This window comes from Carassius carassius, chromosome 1, assembly GCF_963082965.1.
Source record: "Carassius carassius chromosome 1, fCarCar2.1, whole genome shotgun sequence".
Taxonomy (NCBI): Eukaryota; Metazoa; Chordata; class Actinopteri; order Cypriniformes; family Cyprinidae; genus Carassius; species Carassius carassius.
Genome location: NC_081755.1, coordinates 36,987,428 through 37,007,215, shown reverse-complemented (window position 1 = coordinate 37,007,215; position 19,788 = coordinate 36,987,428). Strand labels below are relative to the sequence as shown.

The 19,788-nt window shown below is 42.2% G+C and overlaps 1 protein-coding gene and 1 long non-coding RNA gene across 3 annotated transcripts; both read right to left on the bottom strand.

Annotated features, from left to right (window-relative positions):
- Positions 1–619: 619 nt before the first annotated feature.
- On the bottom strand, positions 620–2,818 carry LOC132121184 (transmembrane protein 98-like). 2 transcript variants are annotated; one of them, XR_009426251.1, is made up of 5 exons: positions 2,583–2,818; positions 2,309–2,440; positions 2,169–2,202; positions 1,314–1,373; positions 620–1,226 (listed from the first exon to the last, which is right to left on the bottom strand). XR_009426251.1 is itself a non-coding variant. In XM_059530446.1 (4 exons), exons 1-4 carry the CDS (start codon positions 2,711–2,713, stop codon positions 1,365–1,367), a joined length of 306 nt encoding a protein of 101 aa, XP_059386429.1. In that variant the 5' UTR covers positions 2,714–2,818; the 3' UTR covers positions 620–1,364. The 2 variants fall into 2 exon arrangements, 1 of the variants encoding a protein (XP_059386429.1); XM_059530446.1 differs by having other exon boundaries at positions 620–1,373.
- Positions 2,819–18,220: 15,402 nt separating this feature from the next.
- Positions 18,221–18,872, bottom strand: LOC132121122 (uncharacterized). The gene is made up of 4 exons (XR_009426249.1): positions 18,798–18,872; positions 18,581–18,645; positions 18,378–18,437; positions 18,221–18,297 (listed from the first exon to the last, which is right to left on the bottom strand). It is a non-coding gene; the product is annotated as an uncharacterized LOC132121122 (long non-coding RNA).
- Positions 18,873–19,788: the final 916 nt, after the last annotated feature.

Sequence of the window (19,788 nt, the reverse complement as noted above, 5' to 3'; positions counted from 1 at the left end):
TAACGAAGTAAATGTAACTCGTTACTACCCACCTCTGACCATGAGTTAATATGACGTTCCCACAAATTAATATCTCGTGGCCACGACGTATTATCACGTTCCCACAAGTTATTATTTCGTGGCCACAACAAAACTAAGTAAACCGAACAAGTCACCTTATGGGCACCGTAGTTCACAAGTTTGGGGTTAGTATGATTTTTATTTAAGAAATCAGTGTTTATTCAGGATGCATTAAATGGATCAAAAGTGCAGTAAAGAGATTTATAATGTTACAAAAAAATATATATTTCAAATAAATGCTGTTGAACTTTTTCTTCATTAAGAAATCTTTAAAAAAATTGCATTTTAAATGGTTATTTAAAACCCTTGAATAAATATTAATATTTCACATAAACATTTCAAATAAACATTTTTGATCAAATAAATGCAGCCTTGGTGAGCATAGGAGACTTAGCTCAAAAATGTTAAAAAAGTGTTACTGACACCAAACATTTGAACGTTGAACATCATGAGAGTGAAAAATAAGAGAAAAACACTAATATGAAAGTGCTTTATCAACTTATAATTTATACATATAAATTTGTGACTTGACAGACTGATCTGCAAAAAAGACAAAAAGGAAATAACCCATAATTTCTGCATCTGAAACATTTTATATTATTAAAACAATATACTATGTTGTCTCAAATATAAGAGACAGGGAAGAAAATACAGACCTTGTTTGGTTTATACATTATTTAGCGAAACCATTTTTTTTTTGTTCGATTGTCTCTTTTTGTCATCAACATCTACATATAAATCCAGCATGAGGAAATATCAGACAGTATGACTAGTGATTAAACTTGTAACAGACATAAAAATGAGATACAGTGAAAGAGTGAGTTTGAAAGTACGGCTAAGTTAAGATGCCTTTCTCTGTCATATCATGGATGTGCTGAGGTATCGTTCACTAAATATCATATTCTTTACAGGTGCATTCATGCATATGTTCTTATAATAATGTGTGTACTGTACACACAGTATGTCTGGGAGTGACTCAGATTGACTGCTCTCTCTCCGGCAAACCTCTCTCTGGTTCAGATTCTAAAGCCGCCTCTCTCAACACGATCATGTGATCCTCGGCGGCATGCAGTGATTGGTCGATCCAGTCCAGGCTGCCAGACATGTGACAGGCGTTTCGTGTCACCAGTACCAAGTGACTGACCGACAATAGTAATGCTGTCGCCCTGGTCCAAAAAATGAGTTGGTCAAGTCAATGCACTTCCTTGCAGAAACGTAAACATGCAGTAGTCCCTGCCAGCATAAGAAGTTACCTGGCATCCAGAAGAATGGGGTACAGTGGAGGGTACATAGATCGAACCACGTCATCCACCCTATGATGGCACAAAGCAGCTCAGCGTCAGTTCCCACACTCTCAGATGTGTCTGATCAACTTCTCAAACTGTTTACCGTGGGCTGATGCGTTTGGCCACGGTGATGATGTCATTGAGGCTGGCAGGTGCTTTGACCTTTGCTCCAGAGCCCATTGTCATCGCAACAAGCTTTTCAGTGAGAGTGTGGCATATCTGTACAGAACCAGGACAATAGCTTCATTTAGACAAATACAACAATGCTAAATAAAATACATAATCAACTGTTCAAAGGTTTGTGGTCAGCAAAAGTTCATTCAGCAATGGTGCATTAAATTGATCAAAAGTGACAGTAAAGATATCTATAATGTTCCAAAATATTTTTATTCTATACTTTTGGACTTTCTGTTCATCAAATAGTCCCAAAAATGTTTAACCATTTTCAAAAATATTAATACAAATTAAAAATAGTAAGCAACATAGCATTTTCAACATTGATCATTCTAATATGCTGATTTGCAGCTCAATATTATTAATATTATTTCTGAAAGATCATGTGACACTGAAAACTGGAGTAACAATGCTGAAAATACAGCTTCACATCACTTAAATAAATATATTAAAATATCAAAGATTTTTAATTGAAATAATTTCACATTATTATTATTATTACATTCACATTATTATTATTTTATAAAAAATCACATTGATCCTAAACTTTTGAACTGTAGTATTATGCATTTTTCTAAATATAATATTATATTATATTATATTGCGTATTTGGTCTTGAAAATGCTCGATTTGAGCACAAAAGTCTACCTTCAGAATCGCAATGCAGTGGGACACAAGACCGCTGAGGGAAAGAAAAAGATATCAGATATTAATAAAGTGTCAAAGCTAGAATATTATTATTAATAAAGTACTATGATTGTGAGGATGAACGAGGTGAGAAGGCATACGAGGCATCTTCGATCCAGTCTTCGTTCTCCAGCATGGCCTCAATGTGAGGATTAGTGATGACCACATCATCCAGCTCCAGCTCTGATGGTTCACTCTGAGTCTCCATCGCTCCCATCAGGTCCACTGTAGGTCTGAAATAAACGAGGTACAGAAAAAGAATAAAAAACTCATTTCCATTATTACCATGGCTGAGAATGAAATGTTGGAATGCAAACTGTTGATCCCTGTTTAATCCTCAGTGTGGGAATGAGGTCGTGACTTATACACTCATACTTGGAATCGAAGTGGTGCAGGAAGTCTGGAAGGTGGCAGTAACGATGACGGCACACAACAACCAGCGCCACAAATGATGCCAAGAAGATGGTGGAGAGTACACCTATGGCCACGATCACCACCGTCTCCATGGTTACAGATAAAGAATGACGGGGAGGATTGTCAGAAAGTTGTTTGGCTGGAGTTTGCAAAAGCTAGACGATTCTGAGGAAATAAAGATGAGATTTCCATGTTATATCAATTAACTTTATAATATCTAAACTATCTACCTATCTTATTAATAATACATTTACCGGTATGTAGAACACTGTTTTATATCACTTGTCTCTTTCCATTTTTTTTAGTTACACAGAAGCAATTTAAGCCTTATAGAGTTAATAAAGGCTTAGTTTTATATTTGCCAAAATGGCAAAGTAAAAGGAATATAATTACGTTTCAGCATTATTGTGACATTTTGAGTAACTAATGCTACACACCAAAATATTTTTTACATCTTATAAGATTTTCAAAATGTGATAGACCACTAACATGAAGATTAAAAAAATCCTAGATTTAACCGTTTTGCTCTTATAGTGTGTGGTGAGCAAAATCTCGCAAGACTTCAGAATAAGCATGGCGGACGATAGGCAGGTAGAAATTGCAATGATAGTGTTTGGAATGATTTTCACAGAAAATTCACAGAAAAAAAAAGATAAGGTTTTGGATGACGTCATGGAGACGGCGGGAACATGGTCTGTACAAGTTACAGAGTGAGCTAGAGGTAAGCAATGGTCACAAAATCACACAGATATGTATTTTTTTATATATAAATAGATCTTATTCTCTTTGAAATTGCCTTATTAAATAAACTTTAAATAATTGTTATCAGATCTTACATCACTCTTTAAGAACGTGATCATTCGCTTGCTGATTGGATATTGTTTAGTTCCCTTATCGAGTCGGTCTCTCGACATTACGTATGGGGAAATCCATTTCCTCGAAATTATGAAGTCTGATTGAATAACTCTTGCTTGCAAATAGCCAATGGCGCCCTCGCCCTCACCTGATTGGCTGACAGCCATCAATATAGGTGACGGCGGACGCCAAAAACCTCTGAATCTTTTTTCTTAACTTGAGTCTGGTTTCGCCGTGGATTCACGCATACAGAGCGGAAAATTGTGGAAAATTATCCCCTCTCGCGTTCCGGTGACTTTTACTCTTAAAATGTCACTTTGCCGCATGTGTGGTGGGCCCATTGATTTCCCGGACGCACGCACGCGAGCGGTGTGTGCTGTGCCTGGGTCGGGCTCACGCAGAGGTGGCATTCAAAGGATCGGGATGTCGTGCCTGTGAGGAGCTTCCCATCAAGATCCTTCGTGCAAGGCTGCCATTACCCGTAACAGTGGCCCTGTATCTCCTGCCTCTCCCCCGTCCGCCACCGTCGAGCCGCGAACCGGGAGACTGCAGAGAGCTCCGTCGACGGATTCTGTCGAGGTACTGGCGTCGGCCCAATGCCCACGCCACCCTCACGTGGAAGATCCCCTCTAATACTCTGAGGCCAGTTACCGCCCTCCACTAGAAGCGCGAGAAATGGTCTCGTTTGGATATGACGAGGACGACGCCATGTCTACTAATACCTCAGACCCGGGAGCATGGTCCGAGGCTCCGTCTGAAGCCGCCCCCGCCTCGCTGGATGCGGAGCTTATGGTGATCCTCACGGAGGCGGTGGCAGATATGGAATTGTTCTGTTTCAATAAACATGCATTAAATGCTTCAGCAAAAGAGCTTTCTTCCTCCCTCTACTATTACCCGCTACATAAGCGAAGCCTCTCCCCCGAGAGACGCTTCGCAAAGCGGAAGCTCTGTGAAACCCGAGGAAGTGACTATGTATGTTCCCGTCCAAGAAGCCGCGGACGAGTCACCTGCCATTCATATAGCGGTCAATGCTTCCCCGGTGGCTGGCGCGCAGCCCCCGCCGCAGCATGCATTAATACCCTCTGTATTGAGTCATCTGAGCGCGTGGGCGATGCTCCCCGCGGCATCTTATTGGGTGATCAACACGATAAAAATCGGTTATATGCTCCAGTTCACTCGCAGACCACCCCGCTTCGGCGGTGTGCTTATGACAGAAGTATCAGAACAGAGCGCCCACTGCTACGAGCAGAAATATCCTCTCTCCTGGCCAAACAAGCAGTAGAGATAGTGCCCGAGGAACGGAGAAATTCCAGGTTCTACAGCCGCTACTTTCTAGTTCCGAAAAAGGACAGAGGTATGCGCCCCATCTTAGACCTGAGATTACTGAACAAAGCGCTCGTGAAATGCACGTTCAAGATGAAAACTGTGAAGCAGATCCTCGCACACATTCAGCTCGACGATTACTTCATTGCAGTGGATCTAAAGGATGCATACTTCCATATCCAGATAGCCCAACATCACAGGCGCTTCCTGCGTTTTGCATTCGAGGGTGTGGCGTACCAGTTCAAAGTGTTGCCGTTTGGGCTCACTTTGGCTCCCGCGTATTTACAATGTGCATGAATATAGCGCTCGCTCCCCTGAAGCTCAGTGGAATGCGCATACTAAACTATCTCGACGACTGGTTAGTTATCGCACGGTCGAGAAGCGCTCTCGAGGAACACAAACACAGACTCCTCGCCCATCTGACAGGTTTGGGGCTGTCTGTGAACATTCAGAAGAGCACACTGCAGCCGCGCCAATATATCACATTCCTGGGTATGATACTGGACTCGCGCACTATGGTCGTGAAGCTGTCAGAGCCGAGAATCCAGTCGATTCACAATACACTAGCCCTCTTTGTTCAAGGCAGAGCTATCCCCTTAAGAACGTTTCAGAGGTTGCTCGGTCTGATGGCGGCCGCAGCCTCCATCTGCAGACTGGGCTTGTTGCACATGAGACCGCTTCAACTGGTTACAGAGCCGAGTGAAGCCGCGGGCATGGAGAGCGGGAACGGAACACCTTATCATAACGCATTCATGTCTCGAGACTCTGGCGCCTTGGTTCGGCACAACCATATTCGAGCAGGGTGCTGCTATGGGCAGAGTGGTCAGAAGTGTAGTGGTCACTACGGATGCTTCACTATCAGCCTGGGGAGCCCTATGCGATGGCAGACCAGCATTCGGTACGTGGACAGGGGACCAGACGCGCTGGCATATAAACTGCTTGGAGATGGAAGCGGTTCATCTAGCGCTGCAGAGTTTCCTTCCGTTTGTGGAACACCGTCATGTTCTCATCAGAACGGACAACACGGTGGTGGTGGCGTACATCAATTGCCAGGGAGGTTTGCGTTCGCGATCCCTGCATGGATTAGTGAGACAGCTGCTGTTATGGACGGACAGGGTACTTCTGTCGATTCGAGCAGTGCATGTACCGGGCAGTTTGAATTGCGGCACGGACATGCCTTTCCAGGGACGGCATTGTACACGGAGAATGGAAGCTCCATCCGCAAACAATAAATATGATCTGGAATCTGTTTGGCAAAGCGGAGATCGACCTCTTTGCGTTGCAAGAGAACGCCCACTGCCCTCTTTACTTCTCGCTGACAACGTTGCTCAGTCGAGCTGCTGGCCCAAGGCACGGAAGTATGGTTTTCCCCCAGTCAAGTTAATGCCGCCAGTGCTGCAAAAGATCAGGGAGGAGAGATGTGCATTGATCCTGGTAGCACCCAAATGGCCCAACCAGCGGTGGTTCCTGGAACTGGTGAACATGTCGCGGCTTCCCCTGTGGCGGATCCCGCCGAGAAGGGACCTCTTATCCCAGGCGAGGGGCACCATATGGCACCCCAACCCAGAGCTTTGGGACCTGCATGTGTGGCAGATCAGCGTGGAGTATATCAGCGAGTGCTGCAGACAATAGCAGAGGCTAGAGCCCCTTCGACGAGGCGTTTATACACTCTGAAGTGGAAAGTATTTGCTAACTGGTGTGTTGACAAAAATGAGGACCCCAGGAGTTGCGATATCTCCATTATTCTGACCTTCCTACAGGAACTTCTGGATGCTGGCAGTTCCCCATCTACAGTGAAAGTCTACGTGGCCGCTATCGCCGTTTTCCGTGACTTGCTAGACGGCCATTCAGTGGGGAGGCATCCCCTGATAACGAGCTTTCTTCGGGGAGCTAGGCGGCTTAACCCACCCCGCCTTCGTCAGATGCCGGTCTGGGACCTGTCGTTAGTGCTTAGTGCGCTGTCCGTCCCACCTTTTGAACCAGCAGAGTTTAGCGACCTTAAAGTGCTCTCATTTAAGACGGCGCTACTGCTCGCGCTAGCTTGCGGGAAACGAATGGGAGACTTGCATGCCCTGTCAGTGAACAGCGTGTGTATGCAGTTTGGACCGGACGATTGTATGGTCAGACTTTTACCCAAACGCGGCTATTCGGCTAAAGTACTCTCAACGCCGTTCAGAGCTCAGATAATTACAATTCAAGCATTTTTCCCCAAGGAGGACAGTAATTCAGTGTCTCAGAAGTGCGCTTTGTGCCCCGTGCGTGCATATGTGAACAGAACTAGCCAGTTTCGAACTTCAGAGCAGCTTTTCGTCTGCTACGCAGGTACCAAGAAGGGCAGCGCGCTGTCGAAGCAGAGGCTATCACACTGGATAGTGGAGGCTGTGCGACTAGCTTATGCTTCCCGGGGAACCGCCTGCCCAATCGGGGTGCACGCCCCCTCCACAAGGAGTTTGGCGTCGCCATGGGGTTGGGCGAAAGGCATGTCTATTCAGGACATTTGTTTCGCAGCGGGCTGGTCGTCTCGCAACACGTTTGCGAGATTTTATAATTTGGACATTCCCTCGTTCGCATCACATGTGCTGTCAGTGCAGGAGGAGGGAGTTGAGCAGTCATTGGACTAGGCTATGGGCACGCCTCGCCTGGCGTGTGCCCTAGCCATGGTTTCGACCAGGTTATATAGACAGCGTCAGTTATTTTAGTAATAGCTGCGGTTGAGGTATTCATTTACTATCTAATGTGGCCCCTTATTATGCCCGCATTATAAGCCGGCAGTGTATTCCCAAGCACCAACATATTGCTGCATTTTCCCCATATCACACCAGTGTTGCTTATCTGGGTGCACTGGATTACAATGGTGTAGGAGCTGATTTGGCTCTGTGCCAAGAGGTGTTTCAACCAGGTCCGGCCTGACCTAGAGCTAATGCGCTGTAAGAACTAGTGCTTATGCTCTTCTGTGGCTCGATGCGAGCTGGGCCGGACAGTAATTCCCACACGGCGGGGGTTTTATTGTTCCCCATACGTAATGTCGAGAGATCAAATTGATAAGGGAATGTCTCCGGTTACGCTGTCTGTTTTGAATGCATCACCATTTTTCTCAGTAAATATATTTCTAAAGGTGCTGTTGCCTTGAATTTTTCACCAGATGTCGGTTACAACCCAAGTAATACAACCCATACATACAAAGAAAACAAAACATGTAAGTTCAGAATTTAAGTTATGCATAATAAAATGGAATGACCCAGTAAAATAAGTACTAAACACATGAAGAAAGGAGCAAAAAGGCACAGAAAGCCAAGACACCAGCTGAAATCTATCAGTGTCTAAAAAGCAATCCTGCCCAGTCAGTGGAAATTAATATTAGCTGGTTCAGTCCCAACACCTACAGTACCAGAACAGGATGATGAAGATGAAACAAGGGTATACCTTCCAGCGAGACAAGGAAACTCTCAATTGTTTTCAGAGAGAGAAAGTAAAGCTGCTAAGCTGCTAGAATGGACCAGCCAATCACTGACTAGAATCCAATAGAAAATAAGAATTAAAAGTTCACAGAAGAGACCCACAGAACCTTCTAGATTTGAAGTCTCTGTGGGAGAATGGGCCAAAAGCACACCTTAGCAGTGCATGCCACTAGTTTCTCCAAACAGGAGGTGTCTTGAAGCTGTCATTACCAACAAAGGCTTTTGTCACTGTATTAAAAAATGTCAGTAGTTCAATACTTTTTATCGGGGTCATTAAATTTTATTACACAGAACTTAATTTCTAAACTTTTTTTGTTTTATATGCATGTATGGATTACTTGGGTTGTTACCAGGATCTGGTGAAAATTTCATGTCAACAGGACCTTTAGAAATATTTACTGTGAAAAATGGTGACATGCTCAGAACTTATTTTAGCCTCTGTATAAACATACATACATATACACATACATAGATATACACATTTAATTATATACATATATATACAAACCAGATTCAAAAAAAGTTTGGACACTTAACAAATTGTGAGTAAAAAATAAATGGAATAATTTACAAATCTCATAAACTTATATTTTATCCACAATAGAATATAGATAACATATTAAATGTTGAAAGTGAGACATTTTTAAATGTCATGTCAAATATTGACTCATTTTGGATTTCAGGAGAGCTACATTCCAAAAAAGTTGGGACAGGTAGCAATAAGAGGACGGAAAAGTTAAATGTACATATAAGGAATAGCTGGAGGACCAATTTGCAACTTATTAGGTCAACTGGCAATATGATTGGGTATAAAAAGAGCCTCTCGGAGTGGCAGTGTTTCTCAGAAGTCAAAATGGGCAGAGGATCACCAATTCCTCCAATGCTGCGGTGAAAAATAGTGGAGCAATATATTGTCGGTGAACGCATTCCACCGTGCCATTTGCCATTGGTAAACATGGCCTTGACCCAACTTTTTTGAGATTGTTACGATCGGGAACCCAGGGAAACACAGGAGACGAGAGATCCAAAAGCAGTAGGAACTTGAAACTCGGATGGCGAGGAAACTGGGTGACGGAAAGAAAGGACTCCATGCAAACAAACAGAAACAGACTGGTAAATATAGGCAGGGTAATGACTTTCAAGTGAAGACACCTGAGTGCAATTAACAGGAGTGCAATTACTGTGATGAAGGGGCAAGGCATTGTGGGAAATGTAGTGGCTGCGGTGAGGTGCCTATGGAGAAGTGAGACCACTAGTGGAGACCCAGGGAAACAGAGACCAGACAGCGTGACATTACCCCCTCCTCCACGGAGCAGCTACCAGATGCTCCACCTGAACACAAGAACAGACCAAGGAACACAGGGACCAGGAGGGAGGTGGAGCGGCGGAGGACCAGGGGGAGGGACGGAGGGCCAGGTAATATAGGGAAACAGAGACAAGATGTCGGAGGACCAGGGGGAGGGACGGAGGGCCAGGTAATATAGGGAAACAGAGACAAGAAGTGCAAAAAAAAGACAAAAACAAGGAGACCAGGAGGAAGGTGGACTGGCGGAGGATCACGGGGAGGGACGGAGGGCCAGGTCCATAGAGGGAAACAGAGAGAAAAACAAAAAAAACCTACAACAAAACACAAGTCCAGGAGGGAACAGAAAGTTCAGTGGCCCAGGGCTGAACCGACAGGGCAGGAATCCAGAGTGGAGCAAGGTGGAATTGGAGCCATGCAGTCGAGACAGAAGCCCACCAGGGCGGCGCAGAAGACCACCACATCCGTGCGGTCGAGACAGGAGCCCACCAGGGCGACGCAGAAGACCACCACATCCGTGCGGTCGAGACAGAAGCCCACCAGGGCGGCGCAGAAGACCACCACATCCGTGCGGTCGAGACAGGAGCCCACCAGGGCGGCGCAGAAGACCACCACATCCGTGTGGTCGAGACAGAAGCCCACCAGGGCGGCTCAGAAGACCATCACATCCGTGAGGTCGAGACAGAAGCCCAGCAGGGCGGCGCAGAAGACCACCACATCCGTGCGTTCGAGACAGAAGCCCACCAGGGCGGCGCAGAAGACCACCACATCCGTACGGTCGAGACAGAAGCCCACCAGGGCGGCGCAGAAAAACACCACATCAGTGCGGTCGAGACAGAAGCCTACCCGGGCGGCGCAGAAGACCACCACATCCGTGCGTTCGAGACAGAAGCCCACCCGGGCGGTGCAGAAGACCACCACATCCGTGCGGTCGTGACAGAAGCCCACCCGGGCGGCGCAGAAGACCACCACATCCGTGCGGTCGAGACAGAAGCCCACCAGGGCGGCGCAGAAGACCACCACATCCGTGCGGTCGAGACAGGAGCCCACCAGGGCGGCGCAGAAGACCACCACATCCGTGCGGTCGAGACAGAAGCCCACCAGGGCGGCTCAGAAGACCATCACATCCGTGCGGTCGAGACAGAAGCCCAGCAGGGCGGCGCAGAAGACCACCACATCCGTGCGGTCGAGACAGAAGCCCACAAGGGCGGCGCAGAAGACCACCACATCCGTGCGGTCGAGACAGAAGCCCACCCGGGCGGCGCAGAAGACCACCACATCCGTGCGGTCGTGACAGAAGCCCACCAGGGCGGCGCAGGAGACCACCACAGCCGTGCGGTCAAGACAGATGCCCACCAGGGCGGCACAGAAGACCACCACAGCCGTGCGGTCGAGACAGAAGCCCACCCGGGCGGCGCAGAAGACCACCACATCCGTGCGGTCGAGACAGAAGCCCACCAGGGCGGCGCAGAAGAGCACCACAACCGTGCGGCCAAGACAGACGCCCACCAGGGCGGCGCAGAAGACCACCACATCCATGCGGTCGAGACAGAAGCCCACCCGGGCGGCGCAGAAGACCACCACAGTGGGATCGATGACATAGGAGAGCAAGTCTGGTTAGGCAAGTCTGAAACAGAGAACATGAACAAGTTAAGGGTGGCCTCCGTGGCCAAGATAGGATCAGTCGAGTGCTCAGAGAGTTCCGCTGAGACGTGATGAGGCTCTGGAAGTTCCTTAGAGATGTGGAGAGGCTTTGGTAGTTCAGCCGAGACGTGGAGAGTCTCTAGTAGTTCAGCAGAGACGTGGGGAGGCTCTGGTAGTTCAGCAGAGACGTGGAGAGGCTCTGGTAGTTCAGCAGAGGCATGGAGAGGCTCTGGTAGTTCAGCAGAGACGTGGAGAGGCTCTGGTAGTTCAGCAGAGACGTGGAGAGTCTCTAGTAGTTCAGCAGAGACGTGGGGAGGCTCTGGTAGTTCAGCAGAGACGTGGAGAGGCTCTGGTAGTTCAGCAGAGGCATGGAGAGGCTCTGGTAGTTCAGCAGAGACGTGGAGAGGCTCTGGTAGTTCAGCAGAGACGTGGAGAGTCTCTGGTAGTTCAGCAGAGGCGTGGAGAGGCTCTGGTAGTTCAGCAGAGACGTGGAGAGGCTCTGGTAGTTCCGCAGAGACGTGGAGAGACTCTGGTAGTTCCGTGGTGTTTAGACTGGATTCATGAAGATCAATGGTGACTTGACTCTGCTCATGAAGATCATTGGTGACTTGGCTCTGCTCATGAAGATCATTGGTGACCTGGGGGAAACAGGGGGTCAAAACCAAAAATCAGGAACAGGGATAGGAACAGGAACAGGAATAGGAATAGGAATGGAATAGGAATAGGAACTTGAAACTCGGAAGGCGAGAAAACAAACAGAAACAGACTGGTAAATATAGGCAGGGTAATGACTATCAAGTGAAGACAAATGGGTGCAATTAACAGGAGTGCAATTACTGTGATGAAGGGACAAGGCATTGTGGGAATTGTAGTGCCTGCGGTGATGTGCCTATGGGGAAGTGAGACCATTAGTGGAGACCCAGGGAAACAGAGACCAGATAGCGTGACAGAGATGTGTTGATGCCATGAACTTTAAAATCAACTTATTTTCCCCTTAAAATGATACACTTTCTCAGTTTAAACATTTGATATGTCATCTATGTTGTATTCTGAATAAAATATTGAAATTTGAAACTTCCACATCATTTTTTTTTTCACAATCTGTACAGTGTCCCAACTTTTTTGGAATTGAGTTTGTGTATATAGTATATATATATATATATATATATAAAGGGCACTTCTCATAATTAGGTTTTTTTTTTTTTTTTTTTTTTAAACAAAAAAGTATATATATATATATATATATATTAACGCAACTCTGACTTCCTTTTAAAAAAAATTATTTAAAAAGTCAAACTCACACAATTGTTTCACTTTCAAAAGATGTCTACAAAATAATCAGTTCACAGAAACCATGGTCTCCTTAGTATTCTCTAGGATTATAGAGCAGCAAAGGAAACCATTCCACAATGTGCATGTTTTGAAAACATTTTCTATGCTACTAGTTTCAAGTATATATGAAGAGTTCAGATGCAAAAGCCTCTAAGTGCCATCTGAAATTTTCTTATGAGCTTTTTTTTTCAAGCTCGTATTTAAGTTCAGTAATTTAACTTAAATGACAATTAATAGGTAATTTCCATTGCCAGTAATGTGAAATAAGTGAACATAAACATACAAGCTTGATAAAAATGATCATTATTGAAGGAAATATCAGATGGCACTTAGGCTTTTTCATCTGAACTCTTCATATTTAGAATAACCTAAATAACTGCATCAAACAGAGGGGCGTGTTTTACTAATAATTTGTTTATTTTTGCACAAGGCACTACATCGTTTGAATTATTTTGGTGTTATCAGAATACATAACACTTTAAAATTAAACTTACCAAAATAATTGAGTAAAAATTCAATAAAAGCCAATGTCATGTATGTATTTGTGGTGGTATGGAATACTATTTTATAAAGGTTTCGAGGAAATAAAAAAAGTTAAATTACTTAAATAGTTAATTTATAAATATTGTTATTTTTAAAGTTTAATGTTAACTTATTTCTACTCAGTTTTCTTTATTAATGTACCAGATGCAGTTACTCAGATTTACTACATTTTTTAGAGTGTATCCTCCATCTGTTTGCATCTGTAGATTTCTTCTAGATTCACCAATTTAGATTTCTAAATTTCAGGGGGAAAGACTCTTGATGTAAGTCAATAACCGGGGACGTTCTGTATGCAAATTAGGCGTCAACTAGTTAAAATGCGCACATTTGCATCTAATTGACAGGGAAATGCAGGTAAATAGGATAAACAAAATAACTAAAGCATATCACCTGGTGGTGATATATGCTTATTTTATTAACTTATTTTATTACATGGCTTGGTTGAATTCCAATGTAGAATGCGGCCTGTTATAACCAACAGACCGCTGTGCGGAGTATAACAGACCGTTGCAATGAAAAACAGAGCGTTGCTATGGACTCACAGGATTCTAACCGTAGAGACGGAGTGGACTATTTTCTTTAGCGGAAGCAATACAATCGGGTTTAACAATCGGGGGAGAGGGAGAGGGAGCGCTTCAGAACTCCTGACCTGATATTTAGATACTATATTTCAATAAATATATTTGTTTGACAGGGAAGCTGTGTGCAAACAGAAATATATATTATAATATATATATTATATATTATAATATATATAGAAATATATATTATTTCTGTTTGCACACAAAAATTAAAAAAAAGCATCCCAGAAAAAAGGGCACTTTCTCTCCAGGAATAAAAAGGGCAGGTGCTCAAGCCCCCTTTCATGTCTATGTGTGCACGTGCCTGTATATATATATATATATATATATATATATATATATATATACATATATATATATATATATATATATATATATATATATATATATATATATATATATATATATATATATATATTTATATAGTAGGGTGCAAAAAATGTGAGACCCAAGTTTTCATTTAATCCTGTGGTAAACAAAAAGTTTTAGGATTTTTGGATTTTATGTTAAAAAATATATTATTTCAGATTTTAGGTCACTTAAAAGTAAGTGAAAGACATGGATCATTTCAACTCTTTGCACAAACAATTGTATTATATAGTTGCATATTTTTTTTAATAATTCTATTTGTATTTCTCAATGGGTAATGAAGTTTACACTCAAATTTTGTTGACATAATTTCTAATTAAACTTGCACCAAATTAGAAAAGCAGGTGAAATAGAAGCATGTTGTAATCTCAGAAATGTGGAACCCAATGATCTGTTCTGAATTATATGTTAAATGCATTAATTTTTATTTTTAAAATTTGAAGTTTTAAAGGTAAAGTGTTACTAAAGCATTGTCAAGGCACATGATGGTGCGAACTGTAATTAATAACTAATTCTCAGTTATTGGCCTAAACACATTACTATCCTTTATTTTAATCCAGAAAGTCTAAAGGAGTTGATGATTATGGCATAATGGATGCAGCAACACATGAATAAGACTTTGGGACTATGTTTACAGTGTAATACTGGAGCTACACTGAAACAAAGAAAGCATTATTCCAGATAAATCAGTGGTGTCTTACAGACCTAACATATGGTTTAGCTGAATTTTCATTTCATTAATTTCAAACAAAAGAAAACGAGTCAGACTGTTTATACGGCTCTTCTGTCACTCCTTGAAAATGTCTTTCGACTCACCTAATTTTTGATGCAGTACCAATAATTGTTTGAATCCTGATCACTTTAAGTATGCATATCATTGGTCAGTTAAAACATCATTGGCAATTATAGTTGTAGTTTACGATCTTACCTATAGATCCTTTCCATTGTATGGCGTTTTTCACACGAAACAAAGCGCGTTTAGAGTGGACAGGCGGAGATGGCACGGAGATCTCAAGCGCGGGAGCGCGCCTTGAACTTCGCTTCTGACAGACGCGCGCTCTCACATCCACAGACGTCAGCGATCATCTTCTAGGCTCCAGGAGTCATTCAGCAGCCTTGTGTTGTGAAGCCCATCGCTTTCTTCGATATTGCGCAGCGCTGCGGTTAAGCAAGACCGCAAGAAAGTTTTTAACCAAAGAGTTGTGTGAGTAGGTGTCAACAAAGGAATTAACTTCACAGAACTTTTATTTAGAATGCACATTCTTGTTATTTGGTCTGTAAAAGTAGCAAAATTTTAAACGCACAACAGAAGTTTTGAAACCTCTTAAGACTTCAGAAAAAAAGATTTAGGAAAAAAATAGTTTTTTTTCCATGTCTTTACATTGTTGACAGCATTAAAAATAATAATAATAATAATAATAATAATAATAATAATAATAATTTCTTAAAAAAAAAAAAGACATGAATGAACATGCATAGGCAAAAACAAGATCACCATAAATCACCAATACATGTTATAACAGAATGATTCAATAAACAAATGTTCTTTTCTGCAAAATGTTTGTTAAAGGTACAATTTGTAAGATATTTGCTTACCGTTTGCCGCTGGTTCTATCGACAAGGACAGCTCCCGTAAGCGCACGGGCAAACCAAACGAACCAAGAAGAGTTTGGACAAGAGGAGATGCATCGCGTCTCTAGACCTGCGCGAGGATGCGTCTGATCCATAGTCTGATCGCGTCTTTGCATTCGTTAAATCCTTGATTTATCTTTCCGTCTGATTGATGGCCGTCAGCGGTTGGGTAGAAGACAACAAATCCCATCATTCCACGCTCCTTCTTAGCGTCATCAAACCACGCGATTGTTATTGTTTTGGTAGTGCGCCCTCTAGTGGTAGGTCCTACAACCTGTACCCTTAAATAACTATAAACGGGTTTCATTATATACAATGTGTCTATAAACTAAATCTAATTTTCATATTAGTGTGTTTTTGGGGCAACATGTAATGAAACAAGAAGTGTAATAATGGGAGTAATAATTAATAAGATTTTCATAATAATATATAATATTTAATAGAATATTGAAATATAATTTCTTTCCCTATTAAGTTATGTCTCCCAAAATGCGTAATAAACATGCTTTTAGTCCCGTGTCCTCATATGAGGACATGTATGAAATCAGCATCCTGTTTCATGACAGAAAGTCATACTTTGATTTGAATGAGATGTTGATTTATGACTCAATTTAAATTATAATTACAAAAGTATTATCATATTTCCAAAAGAGTGTCACTAAAATAATTTCAGACATTTCTGGTGACAAAGGAGAGGGAGTTGTCATGGCATTCAGATTAGTCAATGCGTGAAAACACGAGTTTTGTTCAGTGTTCGCACAATTCAATTCTGCATATTAGCAGGAGATTCATTTTACAGTGTAGACAGCTTCAGTGTTTATAAAGTTTTTTTTTTTTTTTTTTTTTTAAATGCTTAAACTTGTGAAGTCAATATGTTCTTTGGTAATGCTAATTCATGGCAAAATGTCAGCTGGTTGTCTTTGCAACACACACACACACAAAACTTTTCGTACAAATTTTTATGGATTATATGTAGCATAACAAGCGCATAAAAAGCTGTTAATCACTTCAGTTCATCACGATCTCACAAAGTTCCTTTACAATCAAATAATCTCTTATTTACATCGTCTTTGTATGATGTTATATTTTACATCGTCTTTGTATGATGTTTTATTAACAAAGTTCAGGAGGAGCACGATACGATAATCAGCCAATTCAGTACACGTGAAGCTCATCTAGTCGATCAACTTAATTAGCATGATATATAAAGCAAATATATTCACAGCCAACTCATCTCTGTCCCACGAAAGTTTTCTGGCATCCCTCCTCTAACAACGTATACTAGGGGGATTTCTCTGGGTTCAATCTATATTCTGAGCTCAGAGCTCTCCATCAAAACATGCCATATATGCTTACCATTTGTTAAATTTGTTGATTGAATTCTGAAACTCGAAGTGACTGACCAACCATACATCTTCAAGAAATCAAGTTTATTTTTACAGGTACAATGCACAATTAAACGTAATTGCACCAGAATTAGCTAATAGATAGTTTACATCTGCTGTCCCTGGGCAGGTAAACAAATATAATGACATACAATACATACACACCACATAAAACATCACAATACATACAGGTCCAGAAATATAAAATTTAAACCAGAATATAAAACAGATAATGTACAACACAGTCATAAGTGGTTGCAGATCTGTTGTGATAATAGCCAATACTTAAGCTTATTTTTAAAAATTAAGAAGCTATTGAGGCTTCGAACGTTTGTACCTGTAGGTAAGGAATTCCACAACCCTACTACTCTAACTGAAAAGGCTTTTTGCCCAAAGGCTGTTTTTCTGTACTGCGGTATCAAATCTCCCCTGGCAGATGCTCTAGTCCTACCTGCACTTCCGCTATGGGTCACGCATCCCTGAAGAGGGGGTGGAGCAAGATTATGAATAATTTTGTACATCAGGAACACATCAGTATAAAATACAAAATTATTAAAACTTAAAAAATGTAACCTTTTCAAAATAGTACAATGATGGTAGACCCCTGGTTTTTTAATCTAACACTTTCATGATTTGTTTATAAAGGGAGTACACAGGCCTAAGTGTAGTTACATCTGCTTGTGACCATGTTGTTATACAATACGACAAGTGAGGGAGAATCAGAGTATGTACTACAAGAAGTGCAGCTGATTCAGAGAGTTGGTGCCTGATGTTTTTAAAATTCTTCAAATTGAATTTAACATAATTTATAACCCTTTTTACTTGCTTTTTAAAAGAAAGGTGTTGGTCTATTATTATTCCTAAATATTTAACATGTGTCACAAATTTGATTGCTTCACCATTAAATATTATATCTGGATTCACTGAGTTTGAAATTAAATAAACAATAAAATGAAATGAAAATGCATTGGAGCGGTTGCCATACCTCACAGTTTCAACTCAGGGTGCTTATGCTTTTCTTTGAGTGTTTTCACTGTGTGAGAAAATGGACGTGTAGCGTGAAAGCGTTAGGACAGTGTCAACTGCGCAGGTCTCCCTGACTGTGCAACCACATCCATCCCATAACAGTATCCTAAATGAGTAATGTATCCCTCAAAGTAATCTGTATTAAAATTCTGCCATGACAAACTGTTTGTGAGCTGGTTTGGTGTCAGTCTTAATGTGGACAACAGAAGAATATGTCACCTCATCCTGGAGAGACAGAAAAATACATATTTAGTTAAAAATACCTGCATGTACATATGGATTTATGCACACAGACACTAACTTACCACATTTTCATCTTGCTTTAAGTTTTCTCCTTGAGTTTCACTTTCAGGATTTATATCACCCTAAAGAAAGAGATGACATGATCAGAACACAATTACACATGCTGCTCTTTATTTCATTCAGCTTGTAAACACACACACTGGAAGTGTACTGTATCAACATATTAAATAATTTTCTGAATGGGTTTCAGTATATTTGTGCTTACCTGTTTCTCGTTTTCACTACACAGCACTAGTCCATCATTGGTCCTCTTTTGGACGTCTCTTCTTCCTTGAAAGTAAAACATCTCAGTGAAAGTGGTGTGAAATATTAATTTGAGCCGTTTAACTTTACCGTAAAAACAAGGGTTTGAGAAGTCATTCTCATTCCAGTGTGTACCATTATATTACCAGCACATGTACTGTATTTGTGTGTTTGCGTACCTCTGCATTTGCAGTAGATCAAGGCCAGTACAGCCAGTAACAAAACTACTGGAAGCACAGACAGCAGAATTAAGACTGTGGAATAAAAGAATATAGACACCTTTAAGAAACAGAGACAAAAAGACATTCAATATAAAAATACAAAATCAACTCTAAACAGTAATAGGCTGCTACTTACGTTGTTTTTCTAAATCTAGTGTAGTTGTAGGTTTTTTTTTTGTGCAAAATTTTTGTCATTTTGACAATGTTTGTCATCAATATTGCTCTCCCCTTGTTGTGTGTTTCAGTGTGTAGTGGTACAGGGCCGGGCCTGCATCGGCACTTAACCTCCCCTGGTGTAGGTGATCTGGGTGGCGTGCCACTGCTGTGTGGTGTGTATTACCGAAGCCCCTTTCACACTGCACGTCTGACCCAGCAATTTGCTTGAACATTGCCGGGTCGCCTTCTGTGTGAAAGCAAACACGTCCCGGCATTGATCCCGGGTCGGGGGCATAGTAACCTTGCATGGTTCAGTGCCAGAACGAGCGCTGTGTGAATAAAAGCCAGATCTAATGCCGTGTCGTAGTGATGACGCACATTGTTCCGTGACTCTCTTACCAGGTGTTTTGAAGGAAGATCAACGTTCGCAACGAAAATGTCACGTGTCGTTTCGGGACCTTTACGGGTTGTGTGTGAAAGCACGCACATATTCCTGGTAATCGCTGGCAGTGTATAAAGTGCAAAATCTACCGACCCAGCAACGGTTGCTGGGACACATTACCCGTGTATTTGTCAGAATCGCAGTGTGAAAGGCAGGGGCAGACTAGGACCAAAAAGTGGCCCTGGACTTTCTGGCCAACAGCAGCCCACCACATCATAACTCATCCGCCCGTTTTGATTTCATTTAATTTAATATTTAAGTATAGAGTTTGGAGAGTTTACCCAATAGGGCAACTGATCCTACGCTGAAACACAAAAAAACCTGCGTGCAGCAGCTGTTCATTTAGCGACT

What these genes read in the sequence shown, in the direction of transcription:
- LOC132121184 (XM_059530446.1), bottom strand. Translation starts at nt 2,713, where the DNA reads ATGGAGACGGTGGTGATCGTGGCCATAGGTGTACTCTCCACCATCTTC. An exon ending in CTGCACCACTTCGATTCCAA is followed by an intron (nt 2,441 to 2,582) that starts GTATGAGTGTAT and finishes CGTTTATTTCAG; the next exon opens with ACCTACAGTGGACCTGATGG. An exon ending in GACTGGATCGAAGATGCCTC is followed by an intron (nt 2,203 to 2,308) that starts GTATGCCTTCTC and finishes TCTTTCCCTCAG; the next exon opens with CGGTCTTGTGTCCCACTGCA.